At 43.7% G+C, this 23,651-nt stretch overlaps 2 protein-coding genes across 5 annotated transcripts in view; one reads left to right on the forward strand and one right to left on the reverse strand.

The window, feature by feature from the left end:
- Positions 1-138: 138 nt before the first annotated feature.
- On the reverse strand, positions 139-10,122 carry hsdl2 (hydroxysteroid dehydrogenase like 2). The gene is made up of 11 exons (XM_062554544.1): positions 9,966-10,122; positions 8,754-8,917; positions 7,934-8,032; positions 7,652-7,766; positions 6,354-6,457; positions 6,149-6,247; positions 5,518-5,712; positions 3,279-3,350; positions 1,972-2,109; positions 1,415-1,543; positions 139-483 (listed from the first exon to the last, which is right to left on the reverse strand). The coding sequence occupies exons 1-11, from the start codon at positions 9,980-9,982 to the stop codon at positions 371-373; spliced, it is 1,245 nt and encodes a 414-aa protein (XP_062410528.1). The 5' UTR covers positions 9,983-10,122; the 3' UTR covers positions 139-370.
- Positions 10,123-11,593: 1,471 nt separating this feature from the next.
- ptbp3 (polypyrimidine tract binding protein 3) overlaps positions 11,594-23,651 on the forward strand; it is a 71,101-nt gene continuing 59,043 nt past the window's right edge. For all 4 annotated transcript variants that reach the window (XM_062554673.1, XM_062554675.1, XM_062554671.1 and 1 more), the window contains exon 1: positions 11,594-11,751. The gene's annotated coding sequence lies outside the window, so the exon portion shown is untranslated. The remainder of the gene's footprint in view (positions 11,752-23,651) is intronic.

Consider the following 23,651-nt stretch of genomic DNA (forward strand, 5'->3'; position numbering starts at 1 on the left):
CATCATTAATACTTTATTATATTATTATTTATTTCCCCAGAGTGTTACCTGCTTGTTGATCCTATTTCTATTCCATTATGGATGTTTTATGCATGCATTTTATTTAAAAAATTGCTTTGACATACAAGTGCTGTTGAATTCATTTCAAACGTGTATTTTGTAAAAACACAAAACAAGGCATAGTATAGTTACAAACGGCACATGGGGTGCAATTATTCTCCTTCAATATTGACACTTCTATAAAGAAATGTAAAATTAGCAGCATCATCGGAACAAGTTTATTAGAAACTTTTTTTAGAAAAAGACCAGTTCAACAAAACACATTCATATAAAGACGTGTACATCTGATAAGGCATTTCATGAGTCTTATTTACAGCTTGGGTTTCATCAGACTCATCATCTTCTCCATCTTAATGGCAAGAGTCATGTCCCCCTTGATCCTCAGCTTTCCTGACATGAAGGCCATGGTTGGCTTCATCTTCCCTGTAGAAGGAGAAAAATATCACATCACATGCCATCTTTTTGTTTGTTTTCATATTTCAATTTTAGACCTATTTAAAGAAATACACCCAACAATTACAACAGCCTGAGGAAAACGTAGACAGACTAAACTTGACCTTTCCTTCAGTGGATAAAATCAATTGGTTCTCATTTTCAACCAAGACCTGGCCAAGTGGTGTCAGCAAAAGTATAAATGAACACAGATAAACACTGTATATCATACAAATGTTTAGTGTTTGTCTTGCCTTCTCACATGCGAAGCAAAACTCACTTAGCCTGGCTAGTGCCTACCACTTCTCAAGCGAGACTCACTACTAATCAATTCTTTTCCAATGAGAAGCTGGCGGGCAAAGCTGGCGGGCAAAGCGGGCGATCCCGAGTGCAGTCCCGAGTTCCCACATGCGTGCACGAATCGAGAACACGCCTGCCTGCCTCCAAGATAAAACATTTTCAGCTTTTGAGGCGGCGGTGCGGGCACCTAAGTTTTCAACTTTCAACACCCCAGGCGGGGTGGGAGGGTGTGGGGCAGAGAACTGGAACCGCTTTCCATCTGAAAAGCACCCTCCTGTTCTTGCTCACTTTTTTTTGCTCCCCTTCCCCATCTCATCTTTTCTCTCCTCCTTTTTTGTTCATTTCATTGCCTTGCATCATCTCCTTTTTCTCTCCCCCACCCCCCTGCACTTTACTTCATTCCTGAACTTCACCTGTGCTCAGCGGTTGGAAGTGTTAGTGAATTTGTTGCGGTTGAATCTCACCAATCATTTATAATACGGCTTTATTCCTCTATGAATGGTTTCATATTTCTGGGGTTTCTTTTTCTGTTGGTGTCTTCCCTTTTTTTGACACTCTGGATTGATTTGATGACTTATTACATTGAATCTGTTCAAATGCAACTGGAACCACTTTGCCTCACCTGCGAACATCTTGATGAAGTCTGCGCTGTCCATGCTCATGACGACGTCTGCTTTGACTGGCGGCTCCCCACTGCCGGCACTTCCTGTCTCAGACTTCAGGTCGATGTACCAAACTCCAGGATGCTCCCCTGGAGACCAACACAATTTCAGTCCCTGCCCAAGTCACCCCTAAAGAACATGCTAAAAATCCTTCAATCCCTGCACATCCCTTCCCTAAAGGACATGCTTAAAGCCTAAACAGTTCTAAACACTCAACTTTTGTATATATATATTTTTTTTTTGCCATTTTTGCCTTTATTGTGACAGGACAGAGATTGACAGAAGTGAGTGTGGGACCCATATATGGTATGGGCACTTAACAGTCAACTAGAGTAACAGTAACAGTAAAGCCCGGCGCCCACCAGAAGGTGTTCGGCGGTCTGGGCTTGCCGCGCAGGATTTTAGAATAGTGCGCCGCGTACGCTTCTGGTGGGCGTTGGCCTTAACAGTAACAGTAACAGTAACAGTACACAACTACATCTACAGAAACACATGTATATGGAGGAGAGTACTTTACCTGATAGGTCAAATTTGTAAACTCCTTGAGTGCTCTTGACCACCTCTGGATTGAGGACTCCCTTGATGACCTTGAAGGTGTCTGCAATAGGACCACTTTCTGCACTGGCCTGCCCAGTCTTGAAAGCAGGGGTAGCACCTAAAGAGGCAGTTTGGATTGTGTGAGTTTATCTTCGTCTATGCATGTCCAAAGTTTCTGTGCCACATTTTCACTTTCTCATGAACATTTGCAAAATCCACTGCTACGAGTCTGTGCCGCATTGGGTAAAATCGTCTGCTAAATATAAATCACCTTAAAGGGACACTTCACCGATTAGCATTAAGCTTTGTATAGTTAGAAAACTAGTCATGTTTTTGAATGGTCGTGCATCATTCCCTCAGTTTGCCTTGAGATGGGAGAAATACGGATTTCAAAGTTGGACTTCCTGCTTTCAATGATGTAAAAATCATCATTTTACATCATTGAAAGCAGGAAGTCCTATTCATGGGTTCCATTGAAATCCGTATTTCTCCCATCTCAAGGCAAACTGAGGGAATGATGCACGACCATTCAAAAACAAGACTAGTTTTCTAAAGATACAAAGCTTAATGCTAATCGGTGAAGTGTCCCTTTAAGATTTTCAAAAATCATCCAATGTCACAGATTCAACATATGCAACAGAAAGCCACACAAGACAAGTACACTTGCTTGATTAAAGATGCTCTAAGCAATGTTCTTCTGTCACTTCTGTTGATGTTCGAACAAAACAGAGAGCGAGCTTGCCCCTCCATCCCCCTCCCTTCCGTACAAATGAAACTATCATGAACACGCACCTCGTCGGTGATTGGCTGGAACAGTTCATAGTCTGGAAAGGCTGGACCTGACTTTTTTGTGGCTGTTTTTGGAGCCCGAGACCAATGGCATAGAGGCATTTTTACAGTGTATTCAGAGGACAGACAGCTAGCACATGGTGAGGAGATGTTTGCTCAACTCAACATCGCTTAGAGCACCTTGAAATCATCTTTGGCATTTGAAACGAGAGTGTGGTTCTCATACTGCCGTGGCCTACTGGTTAGGGCTTCGAGCCTGTAACCGGAGGGTTGCCGGTTCGATTCCCGACCAGTCCACGGCTGAAGTGCCCTTGAGCAAGGCACCTAACCCCACCTAACCCTTCCCTGCTACCCGAGCGCCGCTGGTTGGGCAGCTCACTGCTCTGGGTTAGTGTGTACTTCACCTCACTGTGTATTCAATGCGTATGTTCATAAATGCAGAGACCTAATTTCCAAAATTTCAAAAATGTATGTACAGTATACTACTATATTTCTTACCATGATCCTCCATGTGCTTCACCAGCCCCTCAGGCTCCTCATCCAGGAAGAAGTCAGGCAGCAGAGAGTGACCTGAGAAATGCACAGGATATGTGTTATCGTTACAACCAGGCCTATTTACCATCAAAACCAAAAGACACAAAATCACCAGCAAAGCAGCCTCTGTGCACAATAAATAGGCTTCACTAGAAGTGCTAATCATAGTGAGGACTAGGGCTGCACAATTAATCGATTTTAATAGAAGTCACAATTTTAACTAAGTCAACTAGCTAAACGCAAACTCTGCAATTCAGCTTGCAACTCTGTCATAACAGTTAACCTACCGTAATTCCCCAACTATTAGCCGCAGCTTATACATTGATTTTGCAAATGTTCTTCAACTACGAGGTTAATACACGGGGGCAGTAAATATGATATTAATACGGTTTTGCTTCTTTTAACTAAACAGCATAAAACAGCTTTGGGGCCGCCGTGGTCAACTGGTTAGGGTTTCGAGCCTGTAACCGGAGGGTTGCCGGTTCGATCTCCGGCCAGTCCACGGCTGAAGTGCCCTTGAGCAAGGCACCTAACCTCACTGCTCCCCGAGCGCCACTGGTTGGGCAGGCAGCTCACTGCTCTGAGTTAGTGTGTGATTTACCACTGTGTGTTGACTGTGTGCTGTGTGTGTTCACTAATCCGGTTAAATTGGGTTAAATGCAGATAACAAATTTCCCTCACAGGATCAAAAAAGTATATATATTACTACTATACTTAAACACAATGTGGTTAACACACAGGAAACTGCTGTAATCTTATATCACATCTATGATTTTTCATATTCTCCTCTCATCTTCCCCGCGTGACAGACAGTAAGACTCAGCTAACTCACCTGCGCTAGGCATGCTGACCTTCTAGAAGTCAACCAAATTTGGAGTACAACACCAGTGTTTCCCACACATAGACAAATTTGTGGCGGTGCGCCACAGATTCAGCACCGGCCGCCACATATTGCGTTTCGTTATTCTTTTATTTATTTATTTTGAAACGCTATTGAAAAACACGCAGCATTCGTAAAGCTGAATTTCCTTTCCCTGCGCTCCCTCTCTGTCACTCACGTGTCTGTCTCTCACACACACGCACACACAGCCCCTCCTCCGTGCACACCGCGGCTGTCTGTCTCCATGAAAACCAACGAGATCATCCCTGGAAGCGTGGTCGGTGGTCGCACTGATGCACCTGACGCTGCTCGGGTAGAAGCATAAAGTTCTCCCGCAACTTTTGTAGACTATGCGTGCAACTTAATTACCAAACAGTAGAAGTAAACTCATTCTACTCGGCCCGCTCTCGTGCGTGCTCAATGGACACCCGTCCTCCACATGCACATTTAATCCAAATAAAACATTCACAATCGTGAACGCATTGACGCTCAGAAGACGGCTAGCTAAATTACTGTTATATTCGGTTAGCATCATTAGTAGGCTATGCTGCAGACATTTGATTAAAACTCTTGCATTCAAGTTGACTGACCAACCATGTTTTTCAACTCCAAGACTTAAAAGGGCCTGTCCCAAGGAGAAAAAGTATTAGCTTACCTTGAAACTTAAACACATGTGGGGAAGCTGAACAGTTCAACCAGTAGAGTATGATAAGCTTAGCCTGCTACTTTGTTTACAATATTTTGAGGCTTCAACCAGACAGCTGAATTTAAGAAGTGGAGTTGTAATATGAAGTAGGCTATAACCTGCATAAAGTTTGCTGTTGTGAATATCAGAAATGTCAGTATATATAATGTAAATAATTACATCATGTGTGTGTGTTTCAAATAAAGACAAGCTTCACATCTTGGTAAAAAAAAAAAAATTACATTATATGAAAGGAGAGCGATAAAAAGGCGATGCAATGAAAATGGAAAATGAAAAATGAAAATATGGGTGCACCTGCCCCCCCCCGTCAGACATGGGGCGACCACCACACATTGCCTTCTAATCTGTGGGAAACACTGAACACTAAAGCCTGACTTTCAAAAATTACTGTCAGAAAGATGACAATCATGTCATCGTATGTTCTCCTAATGGTGCAGCCCTAGTAAGAATCCTTGTGTACTGTATTTAACAAATTGAATATTAAGTGCTGTCCCTGATAACAATAACCTTCCACATTCCATTCGTATACACACACATCTCAATCATATAAGTTTGATATTCTAGATAACTATAGAGCACTGTGTGTGGTTGTAAAGCTAGACTTATTGCATACAAACCTGGTGCAACAGCATAGATGTCAAAGTCCTTGATCCCCTGCTTTTTGAGGATGTCCTCGTCAATGACAAAGTTCCCAGTGTAGTTTGTGGACTGGTTGAAGATTGCGTAAGCCGCGTCAGCCATGATCTCCACCTTCCTGCACTGATTCCCAATGTCCGAGCCCCCAAGCATGTCCATAGCAGCGGTCTGGATGGCTAAAGAAACATAAAACATAGGGGCCAATTAGAATAAAAGACCACATTTCTAAATGACTGAGATCAGTACACGATAACAATTATGCCAGATGATAAATAGATAGTTCTCTCAAAATGTGTGTTAGGCATATATAAAATTAGATTCTCATGTCTGGACTCTTTGTTTATTTTGAAGAATGAGACCTTCAAACATTGTGTAAGTGTAAACTGTGCGGTTCAACCCTGCAAATGCCCAGACTCAAACCTTCAAACAGCAGCACCTCAGATTGGGAGTGGAGGTTGCTAACAATGGAGTTAAGAGCCCAGCCTGCTCGCTCTCTCATTAGCACGAGTCTTATGCCGTTGGGTGGGAGGTTTACAGAACGTACAGTATATCCTGGACAGCTGCATACCAGATTAAGATTCATTTTAATTTTACACAAACTAGAAAAAGTACCTGTCTTCGGCCATAAGGCATTAACGGCGATGGATCCTCTGAATTCTTCTGCCATTCCAAGCACACACATTGACATTCCATACTTGGCCATTGTGTATGCTTAATTGAATAAAAGTAGAAACATTGTTATTTTCATGTACGCAATGTTTTTTGCAAATATATGCATTATTTTGGACGAATACACCATTTCAAGAGTCCTCCTTACCTGTGTGGTTCTTGAACCAGATGGGGTTAAGGTTTAGTGGTGGACTGAGGTTTAGTATATGAGGGTTTTTGCTCTTCAGAAGATGTGGGATGCACAATCTTGACCTGAGTGAGTAAAAGGGAAAAAGGAGCTTTTGTGTCAGAGCCAGAATGTCAAGTTTCAAAACAACTAGTGGGATTTGCAAAAGGGAACAGAAACAGTGAACCAGACCTATCGGCCCTTGTGCAGGATACCTCTCAAAGGTATCAAATGCCAAATGTTAAGTTTTTTTTGCTATGGGGTTCCCCTTGCAGTTGCAGAGTATTTGTATTCTGGATATCACCAGACTAAGCTCAATCTTTTAAGATGAGGAAAACACCGGAGCAGCACAGAAGTTTCTAAGACTTGATGTTTTTAATGCAATTGTGCACCGCAAAAGACTAACGTGAAATTGAAATCTTTTAAGATTGAACATTAGCCTGGGGAGTCTGCGCTTTATTTCTACTGCACAAGAGGCGTGATCAAAGAGCATAGTTTGAATGACTCCGTACACTTGGATAGTCCCTCAACCAATCAGACCAAAGATCCGGGTGCATCTTTTGGATAAGCTGGTTTGTGATTGGACCCAAAGGTTGATGGACAGGAAGCAGGGGAGATAGATGTGCAGGTTTCCAGCCTGAGCTGTCGGGAGAAATCCAAATTCGCCGGCAGGTCAGGCAGGGTTTACCCAGCCTAGAGTATCTGTATCTTACACAACTATTGCAAATACCAGAACCCCTCTAGCACCCCTCCCTCTCGACATGGTGCATATGGACATGTTAACAAAACAAAGACTACTTTCTAAGAACCAATGAACCATGTCGACTGACAAGGTAACACTACACAATTTAATAATAGGCTATTGTACAATTGCACAAATTGGATATTTTAAACAAAACAAAACTCCACATACCACCTTTAAACAGAACCCCTGGAGGTGTGTTCTGGGAATATTTTCAGCTTGAGAAATTATAATTGTTCTGGATGAGGAAAAGTAAACCTGTTTTTATGATTTATCAAAATTTCACATTTGGCCGTGACACTGTAGATAATGAGATGACAGTGTAGATTTATATTTCATGATCACAATTTTAGTATGTGTGGTGGCGACATCTGCTGGATAGTACATCAAACTACAACCTTACAGAAACAACAATGCTGCTAAAATATGCTGGCTACAGTAGCTTGAATATGGTGATGTGCATTCAGCTTTTTAAAATATCCAAATCTGAAGAGTCAGATATTTTTGATATTACGTTATCTTGGTATGCAATACTTACGTGAGGTAGGTTCCTCTAAGGTTAATGCCCAACATGAGGTCCACTTTCTTCATGGATGTCTCCAAAGTACCGGTCAGGTTAATTGCACTGGCATTGTTAACGAGGATGTCAATTCCTGTAGAATCAACCATAGTGACCAAGAACTCATCAACATGGATATGAAGATATGCTTATAGGTGTACAGGTATTTACAAGTATTGTGTTTTTGGTGTTGAGAAGTTGACCAGCCTGTATAAGTTAGACGAGATGTGACCTAGTGTGAAATAGTGTGATTTAACTCACCTCCAAACTTCTGCACAGCCTTTTCCACTGCATCACTGATCTGAGTTTCATCTCGTACATCTACAATACAGGGCAAGGCTTTTCCTCCAGCTGCCTCAACTGCAAGAGACAAAAGCAAAATAGACAAATAGTTTTTTTCATTATTATTTCTGGTTATCATTTACACATCTACCTATGCACCATCTTTTTCTTTTAAAGCAACACCAAAGAGTTTTTCGTACCTTAGAATAATGTTTCTAAAATAATTTCGGCGGTTCATCAACTCGTAACAGGGTGAACGGCATTTCTGCTTTCACTTCGCAGCCCTCTATCGGCTATAAACGCACTATGTAACTTTACGAGGTGGGGTAGTGTATCTGTAGTTCGATGAAATGAGACATCAGAAACTACACATTTGACTTGCTTCGATGTCGCAATACATCATACTTTCATAAAAGCATGCAACATATTCTACCTTGTCTGTTATTTGCTGGATAAATAAATAGCATGTGTGTGACAGAGGTTGCTTTAACATAAACACACCCCATTCATTTTACCTGCTAGCTTGGGGCTACTTCACAGCAACTATATATCCTCCAGAGGTTATTACAACTGAAAAGCTTCTACAAAGACCTTCAATGGCTACATATAACATGCAAGACAGATAAATGTGTTGTTTTTACCAGTATAACTTGCCATCTGACATGTGCTACACGAATTGCTTTAGAAGCACAATCTCAATACAACTTAGTGAAAACCACAACATCTACAAACTACACATTCTTCTTTTGCAATATTCAAGGTCATTGTTTTTGTCAGAGCAGGTCACAGGGGCACATACTCTCTTCAGCTGCTGTGTAGATGGTCCCTGGAAGTTTGGGGTGTGCTTGTGCAGTTTTGGCTGCGATGACGACATTGGCACCATCTTTAGCAGCTTTAAGGGCAATGGCTTTCCCGATACCTCTGCTTGCCCCTGTGATGAACAGGGTGCAACCTGCCAGTTTTCTGAAAAAGGACAAAACTGCATTGCTTAGTCACTGATCATCATTGAGGATGTTAAGGTTTTGTAGGATATGCAGGGGTGCATATGCCTACTGGAAAAGCCAAGAATCATCAAGATTATCTTGAAGACCAAGGCCAAGGGATCTTTGTATCAAAGTCAATCATTCTAACAACTGATGTCACTTGAACACTTATGACATTGACACTGTGATACATTACTCATTATTCATTCGGCTACATCTGTACGTGTAATACACGGTACAATACGATAGGAAAGAAAAACAACTTAGGGTCTTACAGGTTGTTTTAACCAGAGAATGTCTATTTTAACCTAGGAACAACCTCAGAGATTGAAAATCTGTGTGAAAGGTCAATCGTCGCATGTCACGTTGGGGCTATGCTCGTCTGCCTGTCATTATTTGACCCATGGCTCCAAGTGGAATTAATGACTACCTCACCACTGTTTAGCAAGAAGTTGACGTTAAATACCACAGTAACTATTTTACAATAGCTAACGTTAACGTCAGTTAACATGGCTAACTCATCTGGCTAGCCAAATAGCTGTTCGTTGAACTCAAAAACAATGGCAGAAGTAATTTTTTGCTCCCACATTTTACATAGAAGAGCACGGACATCATGTCTTATTTGCCAAAATAAGGTGTACAATGAATGTTATAAATGCTGTCAAAGTTGAATGATCCCTTCCGAACTCCACTCGCTAACGTTGACTAAGTTAGCTGTCAGCCTAACTAAACTAGCTAGCTGTTAGCATTGCTAACTAAACGTTTTTGCTCAAGTGTAATCAAAAATCATAACACAGATGTTGACTGACTTATTTCTCATCTTTTTGGTTCATACCACGTAAATGGATATTTAATTGCCTAGCTGTTTGGCCTGTAACGTTAAACGTACATTCAAACTGCAGGGAGGCTAGCCTGTAACAGCTAGCTAGCTATCTAGTTTAAAGAATGATATAAGTTACTAGCTTTGAACAATTTCCACAATTATCTGTGCCGCTTGCAATCGAAAGCTTTAAAAAAATATATCTCACCCTGTATTTTGCAGCATTGTGTTGGATCTTCTCTGCAAACAGCCACAGGGAGCAGGGACTGGCAAAAGCAGTGACTGTGATATAATGAATGGCAGCGGCGGCGAACAACTTCAACTACATAACAATCGTCTGCCTTGCCCTTTAGCCTACAAAGACCCGCTGAGACCGAGAGATGACACTCTGCCGAGTTTGTGTTTCCGCAAGCTCGTTGTTGCTGCCCCCTTGAGTCATGTTATGGTTCATTTATCCGTAATTTCAATGTTTATATGTTAATATTTCGATTGCTCTTTATGTAACAGATAATGTGTAGACTAAAGGTAAACTTCTACCTGTAGTAGGCGTTAGCTATAGCCTAACTGTTATTTCTGCTGATTAGACTACGCCTACTTGGGTAGCCTACACGGCTATTTTTACATAAACATAGATTAATCTCTGTTTATTAGGCAATTTTGTCTTGCTGATATTTCATGTCATTTAATTTAGTAGACACCCGGTGATTGCCTAGCCTACATAGAAATTGTTAATGCATTGAGGTAGAATCATGGGTAGAATATCTTGAATGAAGAGCATCTTGTTCCTGACGAGTCATCAGCAATTGAATTGAACAACCACAAATAAAATGCAATGTGACTATGCAACTAAACATCTGCAACAGTTAAGCGTTGCAGCCTATGCCCTTCGTTCATTGCCTTTTGACAGCTTTTCGAAGTAATTGCAGCGCATGTCTTGATCGTATCTCCCAGAGATGTCTTAAATTGATGATATGTTAACTTAAACATTAATCTAGGCCCTACAGGCCATTGCAGAAATGACCCATCCATTATGTTTAAAGCTATTTTTGCCTCTGTTCATGGGAGACTTCAACGGGCATGCACATTGCCCATTTATATGACTCTTAAATCATCTTAAAACAGATCTAATTTTCCAAAAAGTTACATAACATTGATGTAGCCTACATTCATTTTGGTGAGTTGATGTGGTGCTAGTTTTTCGATACTTTATCATATCAAATGTCCAGTTTAAGCCCGTAGTGATTATAAAGTGGCATTTTACTCTGATCAAGTTAAGAAACACATAGCTGTAGATCAGGTTTGACAAGATCAACAAGTTTGCACATGCTCTGCACTGAGATAACATCTAACCTAAATCCTTCTCTGACACTGTAAATAACATTGTAATAAACGCACCCGTGGGTAACTTCATGCACTAGCCTATGTCGTGAACTCATTCAAAACTAAGTCCTACAGCATGCAGCTGATGATTCACCAATTCATTATCTGAAAATCACAGACCAGTAATGCAATAACGCAGACCCCATTGTGATGCCTATCCAGACAGTCCCCTTTTGGTTAGTTAATTTACTAGCCTCCTGAAAATTATAATTTCAGCATATGGGCTACATGTGATACATTAAGCTTGTCATACAGTTCCAACATTTCCTAAATAGTAGATCTTACTGTTTTGATATTTTATATGATTTGCGCTTTAGAACACGTGGTTGAACACATCCAGTGCCGACGCAAATCTCATTTTACGTTTTGCAATTCTTCAAAGGTGTGTCTTTCTGGTAGGGGAGGCCATTTTGTATGGTGAGGCGTCTGTACATGCCTGTGTAGCCTACTGTGTTTTCACGTCAGGAGCAGGAAGTGTGCCTTTGTGCCTATGAGAGTGAAATTGTGCTGGAGAGACTCGAGCTGTTGTAACAACACCCAAACCGTTTTCTTCATTTTTCCTGAGCCAACATTATCGTTTCACTTCGCCACCGTTTCCTCTGTGCAATGGATGGGTATGTGACTTCTTTTATTTGTATACTTTTGTTAGCCTCTCAAACGCCTGTCGTGTAACTGATTAACATTAGACATGTTGCAGGTTTGAAGTGTGCTTATTATGGGGGGCGGGGGGCACGGGTAATAATGGCTCATCATGAAACAGAATGAATAGCTTACAGTAGAGCGCTCCTCATCTGCTTGTTTTGACGCTGCTCTCTTTTGAGATTCGAAACAACCTTGTTTTATATGAAAATAGTCACAATTTAGTTATTCAAGGCCAGTATTTACATCTTTGTTTAACATGCGCAGATGTTCATTTTGCACGGATCTGTTCTGGCAGAGGATGAATGTTTGCAATTAAAGTTGGATCAAGGAAGTGATTCTAGAAAGACATTTTGAAGTCACTATAGTAGGACTCCATTATTATTAATGCAGCAAATGTATGTATACTCGTTATGTATTCGAATGAATGAGTTACCAGTTATAGGCAATAATGGGCAATTTAAAGGATAACGTTACCTTCTTGTGCTGCCATTTTAAGATCATTAAGGGGCGTTTCTATTAAAATCTATTGCTCACGAAAAGAATGCTTGCAAAAAGCCTACGCCTGTGTAACCCCAGTTATTTCAACAAAGAAGTAGCGTACAACTTGAACTTACATAGTACACTTCACATACCACGACTAATTTCCTCAATTGTTAGATTTATCGTACGATTGTGGAACTAGATCATTGTTTACAACTCGTGTGCGTGGGAAGTGTGGAGGGATGGTGGGCGGGGGCTGCTTCAGTTAGCACATGAGAGAGGCCGCCGACAAGTAAATTCAAATGTTTTATCGCTTTTCATTGTCGACCGAGATAAATTGACACAGCCTCCTGAAAATGTGTTGTGTAGAAGTCTTTGCAAGCTTGGTCGAAAGTGTAATGGCGTTGGTCGTCGAGTTAAACGCGAGCGGACGTTCAGGAAGGACAGAAAACATGCAGCCACGATGACAAATCACAGTAGTTTTGTATGAAGTTGAATATGTTACTAAGTATGCCAGCAATTGCCTACATCAATGTTTACAGACGCTGATCAGGAGTTCCCGGGAAGATCTAGATAGGCTACATTGTGACACGCTGGTGTTACAGAACAAAAGACGGCGTGACAGCCCCCTGCCTTGGTCCATCGCTGCCCCTTTCATTTGTCCACGTTGGAAGTGGGGGGTACGTGTTGTAAGCACCTATGTCAACAAACGCAAAGGCTATATCTTGGTAGTCCACATTGTGTAACACATAAACAAGGCGTAATTGAGCAGGAGAAGGAGTGCGAGCAGAGAAAAAGCCGTAGATGTGTGCGAGGCTGTGCTATGCCCCAGGGGATTTCCATGGCAGCCAACCTCACATGGACGAGAGCAGACTGTCGTATGTGTAGTAATCAGCTTTGGGAAGAATTAGCTTTGTTTTCATTCCTTGCGATGCATTTAATTAAGCTACATTCAACTGAAACTTCGAGGTAGCCATGTCAGTTCTCGGGTGGCTGGAGAGAATTAGGCTACTAACACAGAAGACTCTACACTGTAACATGAGAGGGCCTTTAAGCTGCACAATTATTGCAATTTATAGAATAGGTATTTTCTAGAGGATAACAATAACAAAGAAAGGCACATTTAATCACTTGAAGGTGTTTTACAAAACAGAAATAATTAATGCTGCTAGTGCATTTTCATAAGATAACTATCAATTCGATAGTTATCTTATGAATTCGAAGTATAGCCTACTCAGGGTCTGTCAAGTTTCCTGTCCTTTTGGTTGCATTCAGTTAAGATTGTGATCATCAGTGTTACAGACTAGATGACTCGAAACCAAATGATGAAAAGAAGTGACATCATGATCTGACTCCATATTAGTTGCAGTGTAATAACCTACAAATACCACCTCAATTACAGGCGCATTTCAGTTAGTGTCATAGACAATGTTCATTGGATGTGTTGCAGCTGTTTCCTTCAAGAAGAAGCCATCAGGGAGAAACATTCAGGTGGAGACCAAGCTCATGTGTGTGTTCAAATAGGCTATTCGTCTCCTCTGCCCATACAATGTGCATGGTTTTACCGTCATGAATTTTCCGAAGGTCTTTTATGTGGTGACCATTAGCTTGGGTTGGATTTCCAAGACAATGCCTGCCTATCAGCCTAAGGCAACAGAACCCTGGGTAAAATTTGACCTGCATGCGTTTGAGCGCTCGAGCCATTGGTCAGACTGCGGTGATCTTGCTCAACCAGTCGGAGGGAGGCCCAGAGCTTAGCCCGGGGTGAGTGGGTCATATCACAAGTTTGATGAAGGATTTGGGAGAATTCACCGGCAAGCCACCAAGTGTGTTTTGGCCACGAAAAACACAGCAGGCAACAATTGTCTCGCAGTCGTTATCCGTAACTTCTCAACAGCGATCATGTGTCATCATTCATCATTAAACCTTGCTATTCATTTGGCATACACTGTTCTCGCCTTGCTCTGAAGGCTGTGGACACAATAGATGTCCAACAGACACTCTAGACAGCTCTAGAACCGAGTGCATGAATTAGACATGAACCTGCACCAAGAGCATTTGCCGAGATGTAGAATCCTGATACTACTTACCTGTTTCAAAATGTTTTCTCTGTGTTTTACTGGATGTGACATTTAAACATGCTGTCGAGCAGAACCACAGGCCACAAGTGTTGTGTGTGTGTGTTTCCCTTCCTCAAAATCACCCAGTGTCGAGGCAAGCCTGTAGGTCTCAGTTCTTTGTTTTGTTGAATGATCCTGCACAAAAAAAGCTTGTCCACACATGTGACTATTAAGAATTCCAAAGCCATCATCCTCTTCATTATTTATGTGCACAAATGAGAACATGTGGTGTAAAAAAGCGAAACAAAACAGTGTAATTAGAATAGAGCTGTCTTGTCCCAGTTGAAGCTAATTTAGTGGGTTTTTTTTTTATTTTTTAGAAGCCTTGCAGTTCTCAAGTCTCATCACCCTCCTCTGTGCTGTCGTTAATTACATGGCCAAAATTGAGCTTTGTGAAGTTTTTTTTTATGGCACTTGATGGAAATCCCCCCCACCCCCTTATAATTTCAATATAGAGAGATTGTGGTTGGTTGATTGGTTGGTTGCTGTTAAGGCCTAGATACACAGCACAGACTCGAGCAAACTCCCAATTCCCGACTCCCGACGTTGGCGTCGTCTCGACGACAAACTGCGAAACACACCTGCGACGTCAGTCAACCCTGCCACCGCGTAAACTTTGTAAAGCCTGTGCAAAAACTCCCCTGGGGGTGGCACCAGGGGCGCTACGGTAGTCTCGTGAGCAGCACATAAACAAAACACACACATTGCAATTACATGCCCCTTTTCAGGTGTCCGATGTCCGCTAGCCAAGAAAGTATCTTGTTGTAGTAGTAGACTAGTAGTAGCAAAACTAGCAAGTGCTAGACTAGCAAACAAAGCAAGCCATTTTGTTTTGCAACCAACACGGACAACTAGTAAACAAAACAAACTAAACCAGCTTGTGCTACACTAGCAAACAAAGCAAGCCAAGGGTAGCCATTTCGAGGTGCAGCAACCAACACCTCCCACACAGTGCGTGTCTGTACACGTCACACACGCAATTAGCACAACCAATCAGAGTACCCCAACACCCAACACCCCGACGCCGAAGCTACCTCCGACTGAGCAAGCTCAAAGTCTCCCGATGGGAAAAAAGTCTCCCGACCACCTCCAACTCCTCCAGACGTCCAACCGTCGGGTTGGTGTATCTCCTGCTTTAGAAACAGAGCTGTGGTTGGTTGGTTGGTTGATTGCTGTTAGAAACAGAGCAATGGTTGGTTGGTTCGTTGCTGTTAAACAAAGCTGTGGTTGGTTGGTTGGTTGGTTGCAGTTAAAAACAGCTGTGGTTGGTTGGTTGGTTGGTTGGTTGGTTGGTTGGTTGGTTGGTTAATGTTAGAAACAGCTGTGATTGGTTGGTTGGTTGGTTGCTATTAGAAACAGAGCTGTGGTTGGTTGGTTCGTTGCTGAAACAGAGCTGTGGTTGGTCAGTTGGTTCGTTGCTGTTAGAAACAGAGCTGTGGTTGGTTGGTTGCCTGCTGTGCCATATTATGAGCCGAGGTAGGCCAGTACGCTGTCGTCAGAAGAGACAAGAGAGGTGAGCTAACGGGGCTGTGGTCATTCTTAGAGGGATTTTTTCCATCGCAAAGGCCACAGGGATTTAGCCTCTAATAAGGGGAGTAGTGCATTTCAGGGTGGGCCGTTCAGAGGCCAATGGGCTGTGTGTGTGTGTGTGTGTGTGTGTGTGTGTGTGTGTGTGTGTGTGTGTGTGTGTGTGTGTGTGTGTGTGTGTGTGTGTGTGTGTGTGTGTGTGTGTGTGTGTGTGTGTGTGTGTGTGTGTGTGTGTGTGTGTGTGTGTGTGTGTGTGTGTGTGTGTGTGTGTGTGTGTGTATTGAAGCGGAGGGGGGCCCTCTGATTTGCTATCGTGTTAGTCCATAAGGAATTACATCATTTCAACAGACCACTACACACACACAGACATGTGCATACACACACCCACACACTGACCAACATAACTTCCTCACTTCCTTCATGGCAAGGATGTCGGTCGCCACAACACTTCCTTGTTTCATAGAGCAGAGCCTAAGTGTCAGCTTCTCGCCATCTCACATCTGGTGCCAGCTGATGCTGCATCTGCGCCTGCACAGCGGTGGCAGCGTGGCATGACTCGACTCCTCGCTCGCTCGCTCCGTCTGCCCCCAGGCCAACCCATCACCGTGTGGAGGCTGCTTTGAAGTCAAGTCAACTTGTGCTCAAATGTGTCTCCTGTCAAAGATAGAGACATGTTGGAATATGTAGCATTGCTGTGTGTTGACTAGGCTGGTTATTGGCATTGCTGCAAATTGCAGTTGATGTGAAGGTTTTGCCAAATGTAATTTGTTTGTTTTTCCCCCTCTCTCACAATGACTGATTCGACTTCAAAAAGAGAATAGCAAACAAAATGCATGATGTGTCTTGATTCAAATTGAAATGTCAAAACATTAATGTGCTCAAAAACTTAACTTCATATTCACATCTTCAATGGCTTTAAGCCAGTCTCACTGAATAGCCAGGGTAATATTACACAGATACACCCCTTCTGAAGTTTCACAGTCTGAGCGTTTAACCAATCAGACTCAGGGCTCCAAGAAACCTAAGTCAGGGATTGGCCCTCAGGGATGTCAGTCAGCTAGTGGGCAGAGCTCCAAGAAGGACTGGAGTCTGATAGTGAGAGTGGTTTGTCCCTAAAACTCTTTGCAGCTGTAGATTTGTTTGCATATCGCTCTGTGATTGAACCTGTAACCTCAATCATTGGAGCCTATGAAGCTAAAGCCCACACGTGGTTGTGGCCATCAACAGCACGTCATCACTTCAGTTGTTGGGTATTGAGGTTTACACATGGCATAGTACTGTAACAGCTTGCCACCAGCATACATACAACCTGGAAGTCAGGCGCTGAATAATGCCCTCTGGACCAGAGCATTGGCCAGGGTTCTGTAGAAGCCAGTCATGGGAGCTTGGCTATTCAGAACTCGGGTTTTGACTCAGAGAGATGCTGCTTGGGTGCTGTTGTGAGTGCAGAGCGACTAATGTAGTCCTTTGCCTCTTGCATACTGGGGCTATTGTAAGATGTCGGTCATCATCTGACTCTGAGTAACTTAGCTGGATGGAAATAGCCATCCTGGGAGGACCTGGTGCGATGTCCTCACCCCTCACAACACACCTCGACACCACTTTGGCTTGTGTGTTTGGAACTTTCCTCAAAGGACCTATTGTCAGCATGAAATTGAAAATAACTGTAAGCTAGTTCTTCATTAGGCATGTCCATCCTTGTTTGCTTATTTGACAGAAGGGGGAGTGTTAAAGTGCCATCGTTAGCCTTTTGTAGGCTATGCTGTAGGCCCATAACTTTTCAACAGGTCCGCGCCTGCCGTGCCCTTGTGTGAGTTTTTTTGCAGAATGTTATTGCTATCTAGAATTTACAGTCATAGTTACGGTTGCTTGAGTTCATTATTGCGTCATCAAATGGAACCTTCAGTTGGCAACATCCTAGTCGCATATGGGGTGTGATCATGCACTAGAATGGATCTGCCCCTAGTCTGTGCCAGATATGGGCCAGACCAATGAATGCCATCTGTATGTCTGTGTCATTCAGCCTGTGTAAAGGCAAAATGTCCTTTGCTGTTCTCTGCCAAGAAAAATATTTGGTTTTTTTTTGTTTTGTGAAGAGAATGTTTACATTCTTTGTAATAATTGACCCTCACTCTTATATAATGTGATTGTGCTTGCATTAAGGAAGGGGGACCAACGTGAGTTTTGAAGGCAGATGCACCCTTTCCAAGGGTAACAGACAACTCTGCAAGGGTCTCGGGGAGAAAGGAAATGCACGTTTCTTTGTTCAAATCTTATTTTATTAAGGCCCAGGGCAAAAGGGAGCAAAACATGTTCATGTGATGTCTGCCCCTCCTCACGCAGCCTGCAAAACTCCCAGAGCATTTGTTTCAGCAGGAGCAACAGGGCTGAATTGCCTTGTTTTGCTGCTGCTTTGTTTGCTTCTCTGTGGCATTTCTGTTCAATGTCAACTCTGAAAATCTCTCCGCCCTGCCACCGTAGAGAGAAAAATAGGCAAAGTCCTTGATCAACAAATGCCATAGAGACCTTTCACAGTTATGTGGGTTTTCTTTTTTAGTTATTATTATGATATAATTATAAAAAGTGGAACTCTAGAGATGGCCTCCTCTAAATATATACTGTATGAGTGATCTCTCATGATAAGTTTGCTGCTGTGATTCACCAAAAGCAAACAGGGTCCTCTGGAGAGTTGCAGTTGGTCATTCTTGGTTCTGCCCCCTCACAGCAAGAGCTCCGAGATGTTTATCTCTCCCCGAAATCTGTGATTTGCCCTTTTTGCACTCCCGAAAATACCCCTGGTTGAGCCCATTATTTTCCCTTTGGGTACAGCCCCTAATTCAGTGATGGATTCGTAGTCTCGGAGTGGATCCAGCCAGGACGCTGAATTACTGTCTTACCACCATCAAGGTTTATTTCATTTCCTGTGGGCAAAAATATACTCAATTCTTCAGAGACATTTTTGCTCAGACTTTTTTTTATTTCTTATTGTAACGCATCAATGTTATGCAAGACAAGAGCGTCAATATCCATGAGAATATGATCTCCTAGGGCTGAATAAGACTCGGTATTCCAAGAAGCCTTATCTACGAGCTTGAGAGAGACACTTGTCTCAGTGCTCACTCCCTAAGTCACACAGTACTGCCGTGCTCCTCATGTTAGACTCTTGCACCGGATACAACACAGAACTCGCACACGCACATGCGTGCTTACGTGTGTGTGTGTGTGTGTGTCTGTGTGTCGGGGGGTGCTACTGAGCCTCAGCCACCCCCCCACCCCCCCTTTCTGGCTCGCCCTCCTGAGGTTGTGGATCACTGTGTGGGTGCAGCTTTTGATCTGGTTGTGTATCAAGAATATGACTGAAACACACAGAGACACTGTGTGTGTGTGTTTGTGTGTGTGTGTGTGTGTGTGTGTGTGTGTGTGTGTGTGTGTGTGTGTGTGTGTGTGCAGTTCTCTGCCTCTTCTATTCCTCATTCCTTATTTCCTCTCAGACTAATAATTGTCAAGTCCTTGATCATGGACCATTTCAACCATTTTCTCTCTCTCCCTCTCCCTCTTTCTCTTTCTCCCTCTCTCTCTCTCATATAAAACATCTCAAGCATCTCTGGCCAGGGGGTGTGAGCTACTCCTTCCCTGTGCCATTCCGCAGCCAAACCCCTCCAAAGCTTTTGCCCAGGATTATCATCCCGCACAGGGCACCAGGATTATCATCCCGCACAGGGCATCAGGTGGGCAGCAAGAAGGCGGGCGCCCGAGACATTAGCTTAAAGCACTCACCCAGGGAGGGCATGCTCTCAGAGGAACAGCAGAACGCCCTTTTACTGGCACTGAGAGAGAGAGAGAGGAGAGAGAGGGAGAAGAGAGAGGAAAGAAGAAGAAGAAGAGAGGGAGAGAAGAGAGAGGGGGAGAAGAGAGAGGAGAAGAGGGAGTTAAAGAAGAAGAGAGGAGAGAGAATGGCAAAGGAAAGTAGAGTGTAGTTTTTTATTGGGACTGGTGTGGTGGCCTTGCACACATTCCTGTTGATTGGTCTAAGCTGCTCATCCAAATGAGATGTGTTTTTTGCGCATGTGTGTTCAAATCAAAAATCAAATGTTACAAAACATAGCAATGCCATTTTAACATTTGACATTTCTCAATGAGTCCATTTAGTAGTCATAACAAAAACAGGGCACGCACAGGGATTTCTTTTTCTTCTGTTTGCAGTCGTTGTTGGCACAGGAAACTGCTACGACTGTTTCTTGGTTTCCCCTTTATGTCACTTCCTCCTATAGAACCCACGAGCCAGCTTGGAATGTGGTTCGCTGGCCGCGTCTGTGAGCGCAAGCGAGTCATTTTTAGCCACCTTCCTGTACGCCCCTTTGGGCTTTTTTTGTTGTTGCTGTTGTTGTTGTTGTTGTTCGTTCTTGAAAAGAAAGCAACAGTTGTTGGTGGTAGACATCCTGAATACCCACTCAAATAAGGACCAAGGAGGGAGTTTAGACTTTTGTTTTTGTGAACTTTGACTAAGTGCGTTTTCTTGTCATGGTGATCTGAGTGCACGTACTGTACGTACACATCCAATTGAGGTGACTGGGTCATTTGGAGATGGTGCTGCTCTCCTGTCGAGTATCTTGCGCGTCAGGAGTTTTTGGAAAATATAGTAACTCTTTTCTCCCCCTCTCTCTTTCTCTCCTGCTCTCTCTCCCTCCCTGTCTCTCTCTCTCTCTCTCTCTCTCTCTCTCTCTTTCTCTTTTCCCCCTCCTCGCTCTCTAGCTCTCTCTCCCCCCTCTCCCTCTCTTTCTCCCTCTCCAGCTCTCTCTCCCTCCCTCTCTCCCTGAGCTTCACACACACCCAGTGGTTTTGATCACCGTGAGACAGATATCTGGCCATATATCTCACAGCTTCCCCCTTAGCGTAGCCTCGTCTAAACCCAGTTAGGTGCCATTTTGAGGCCACAGCTGAGAGAGCATGTTCCCTGCCCAGTCAACCAGGTGTGAAGCCGCCCTTTTAAAAACGGCCCGACGCTGGAGCAGCAGGCTGCCTTTGTTTATTGTGCGTCGTTATTTTTTATTTTATTTTATTTTATTTTATCTCAAGTGCGTAAAAAAAAAGGAAAATGTTGGCACCATTTGGCACTTCCAGTGTGTGTGTTTCACCCGACTAGATTGCAGTTGTGTTTGTTTGGACTAGTGCACAAGGGCAGGAGGAAAAGGGAAGGAAGAACAGCCTTTTGAGTTCTGTCGTCCACTTCCTCCTTTTAAGAGTGGACCACATAAAGATAGAAAGTCCATATCCTGCCAACGGAGTGGGGGGTGGAGTGGGGTGGGGATGGGGGGTGGGGGTCCCTTATTTCTTTTTGGACTTCAATCTCCTATTGTGGACCAACATGACCTCACAAACACAGAACCACAAAATCACTAGGATTTTAGTAGCCATATTTATCATAATTTGCTATTACTCACACACACACACGCACACACACACACATACGCACACGCCCCTTCGCTGTAAAAAGCACACCAAACAGTCCTCCCACTGGCCTGCAGCCCTGGGAGACGGCCATTCTGTGTTTAACTAACAACACCGTCCTGGTCACTGGCCTCCCGTAGTGGCCAGACTCAGCGTCCAGGCCACTGGACTAGCAGGAGGAAAGCAGGGAGAAGCGGATCTCCCAGGCAGACAGTGCGGGCTGAAAAATGTCTCCTTGGTGATGGTTATGGTTATGGCTATTTGGCAGACGCCTTTGTCCAAAGCGACACACAAATAAAAACAATACAACAATTAATTTATCAGTGAGTGAACATTATTAGTGGCAAAATTGTTGCAGAGCTTGAAAGATAGGAGATAGGCTCAGACATGCAATCTTTTCACTTCTCCTTCTCTCTCTCTCTCTCTCTCTCTCTCTCTCTCCTGTCCCTCGTTTTATGCCTACCGTTTTCTCTGTCTTTCTCCTCTCCTCCCCTATCTGCTGGGAGATGTTTATGAGCGTGTGGGGATGAAATAGTGCCTTCCACTGCCCAGCAGGAGCAGCGGAGACAGAACAATATGGCTGTGCCCCGCGGCACAATTCCCCTCACTTCCTGCCTTTCACTGGCGTCCACGCGGAAGCATGTGTTTAAAGATTCCTTCCTACATGGCCCAAAGGTACACCGCGTTGAGAACCATGGCTATTTTTTTTAAAGAAGTGTGGACGGCGACATCACTTCCTGTCTGATGTGCCAGCATGCACCGGAGTGATAAGCAGGCCGCTATGTGTGCGCGACTGCGCGTGAGCCTCCGCTCAGATATGAATGATGGTCATGTCATCACCAACGCCTGTTGTTATTGAACGCACCCCTTCATTGTGGCTGACCTGTGTTTTTGCTGTGTTCAAGACAATTCATGACGCCATCGCGATTCGCGAATTCATCTTGAATCGATCACGATGCAGCGAGACCATCTGTGAGTTGGCCCACGCTATATCAAAGCGAGTAAGACACCTTCTTCAAGTGATTCCTCCCTCTAAACTTGGCTACTGTAAGCAAGTCTAAATCATTTTCAGCTTGGCTGACGTACAGGAGATGAATTGGTCATTATGCTTTCCAAGGGAGGCTTTATTTTAAGGGAGGGAGATGATGGTATATTTTCGTTCATCACACACAGTTGAGATATTGTTCTTTGGGGAGAAAAAGTCCACAGCACAGATGTTATTCTCAAAGCAAATATTTTCACAGATATCAGAGAGCATGGAGTTGTTTTGTGGTGATTGGGAAATAACTAACCACCATCACTTATACGTGGGTGTGTCGGTGAAGCATCCATCTGTTCAGAGTTATTGAGTGAATATCCCTTTTATATCGTTTTTTAGTTAGAACGTGGAGCCAATTCCGCAGTCGTCGTTTTCCCGGGACTGTGTGATCCAGAGGGCCTTCGGTCGGGTGCGCTCGGTTGGATTTGGTTTGTGTTATTTTGGTCGTATTTTTTTCAATCGCCCCAAAAAGAGAAAATGGAGGTGATGTACAAACACACCCGTTGTGCATATACACACACACACACACTGGCGAAATGTAGACTGCACAACACAAGCATGTAACTCAACCCCAGTGTAAATTACAGGCCTGGATTTAGAGGGGGGAGCCACACCAACCCCTGTGTGTGCTACACCCTTGCCCCCCCCCCCCTCCCCCATCCACCCTCCACCCTAGCAGATGCCCCTTCTCCAACTGCCCTCCTCGGCTCTCCCTCCAGGCCCAGTGTGGCTTAAGAGAACAGATGCTACTCTGTTGATCGTAGTTTAATGTGTGATCCCTCAAACAGACACTCGAGTTACAGCCAGCTTTGTGCCTCCCGCTCCTCATCTCCACCAATTAAATATTGATGTCATGGGAGGGTACTCCTCTCTTCTGTCGCTCTCTTTCTGCCTCTCTCTCTCTCTCTCTCTCTCTCTCTCTCTCTCTCTCTCTCTCTCTCTCCCTCTTTCCTCTTCTTTCACTCTCCCTCCCTCTCTCTCTCTCAAATGCACACACTCTTTCTATCTCTTCATGTTCTTTCTGACCCCATCTCCCTCTTTCCTCCTCTCTCTCTCTCTCTCTCTCTCTCCCTCACTCTCTCTCTATCTCTCCCTCTTTCCCTCTCCCTGCCTCTGCTGATTCCCACGCCCAAAGTCCAGTAAAAGTAGCGAGACAAAAAAAAAGTGTCCACTTGTGTCCAGTGCTTGTCAGCGTAAGTTATTTGGGGGCCAGTGTGGGTGAAGTGTTAATGATTGACCCCAGCGGGCCGTCCCCACT

Source organism: Sardina pilchardus, chromosome 14 (genome assembly GCF_963854185.1).
Source record: "Sardina pilchardus chromosome 14, fSarPil1.1, whole genome shotgun sequence".
Lineage (NCBI taxonomy): Eukaryota > Metazoa > Chordata > Actinopteri > Clupeiformes > Clupeidae > Sardina > Sardina pilchardus.

Excerpts from the sequence above, each read along its gene's own strand:
- hsdl2 (XM_062554544.1), bottom strand. Across the intron at positions 6,248-6,353 it reads CTGGTTCAAGAACCACACAG|CATACACAATGGCCAAGTAT; the intron begins GTAAGGAGGACT and ends TATTCAATTAAG. Across the intron at positions 2,110-3,278 it reads GAAGCACATGGAGGATCATG|GTGCTACCCCTGCTTTCAAG; the intron begins GTAAGAAATATA and ends CTGCCTCTTTAG.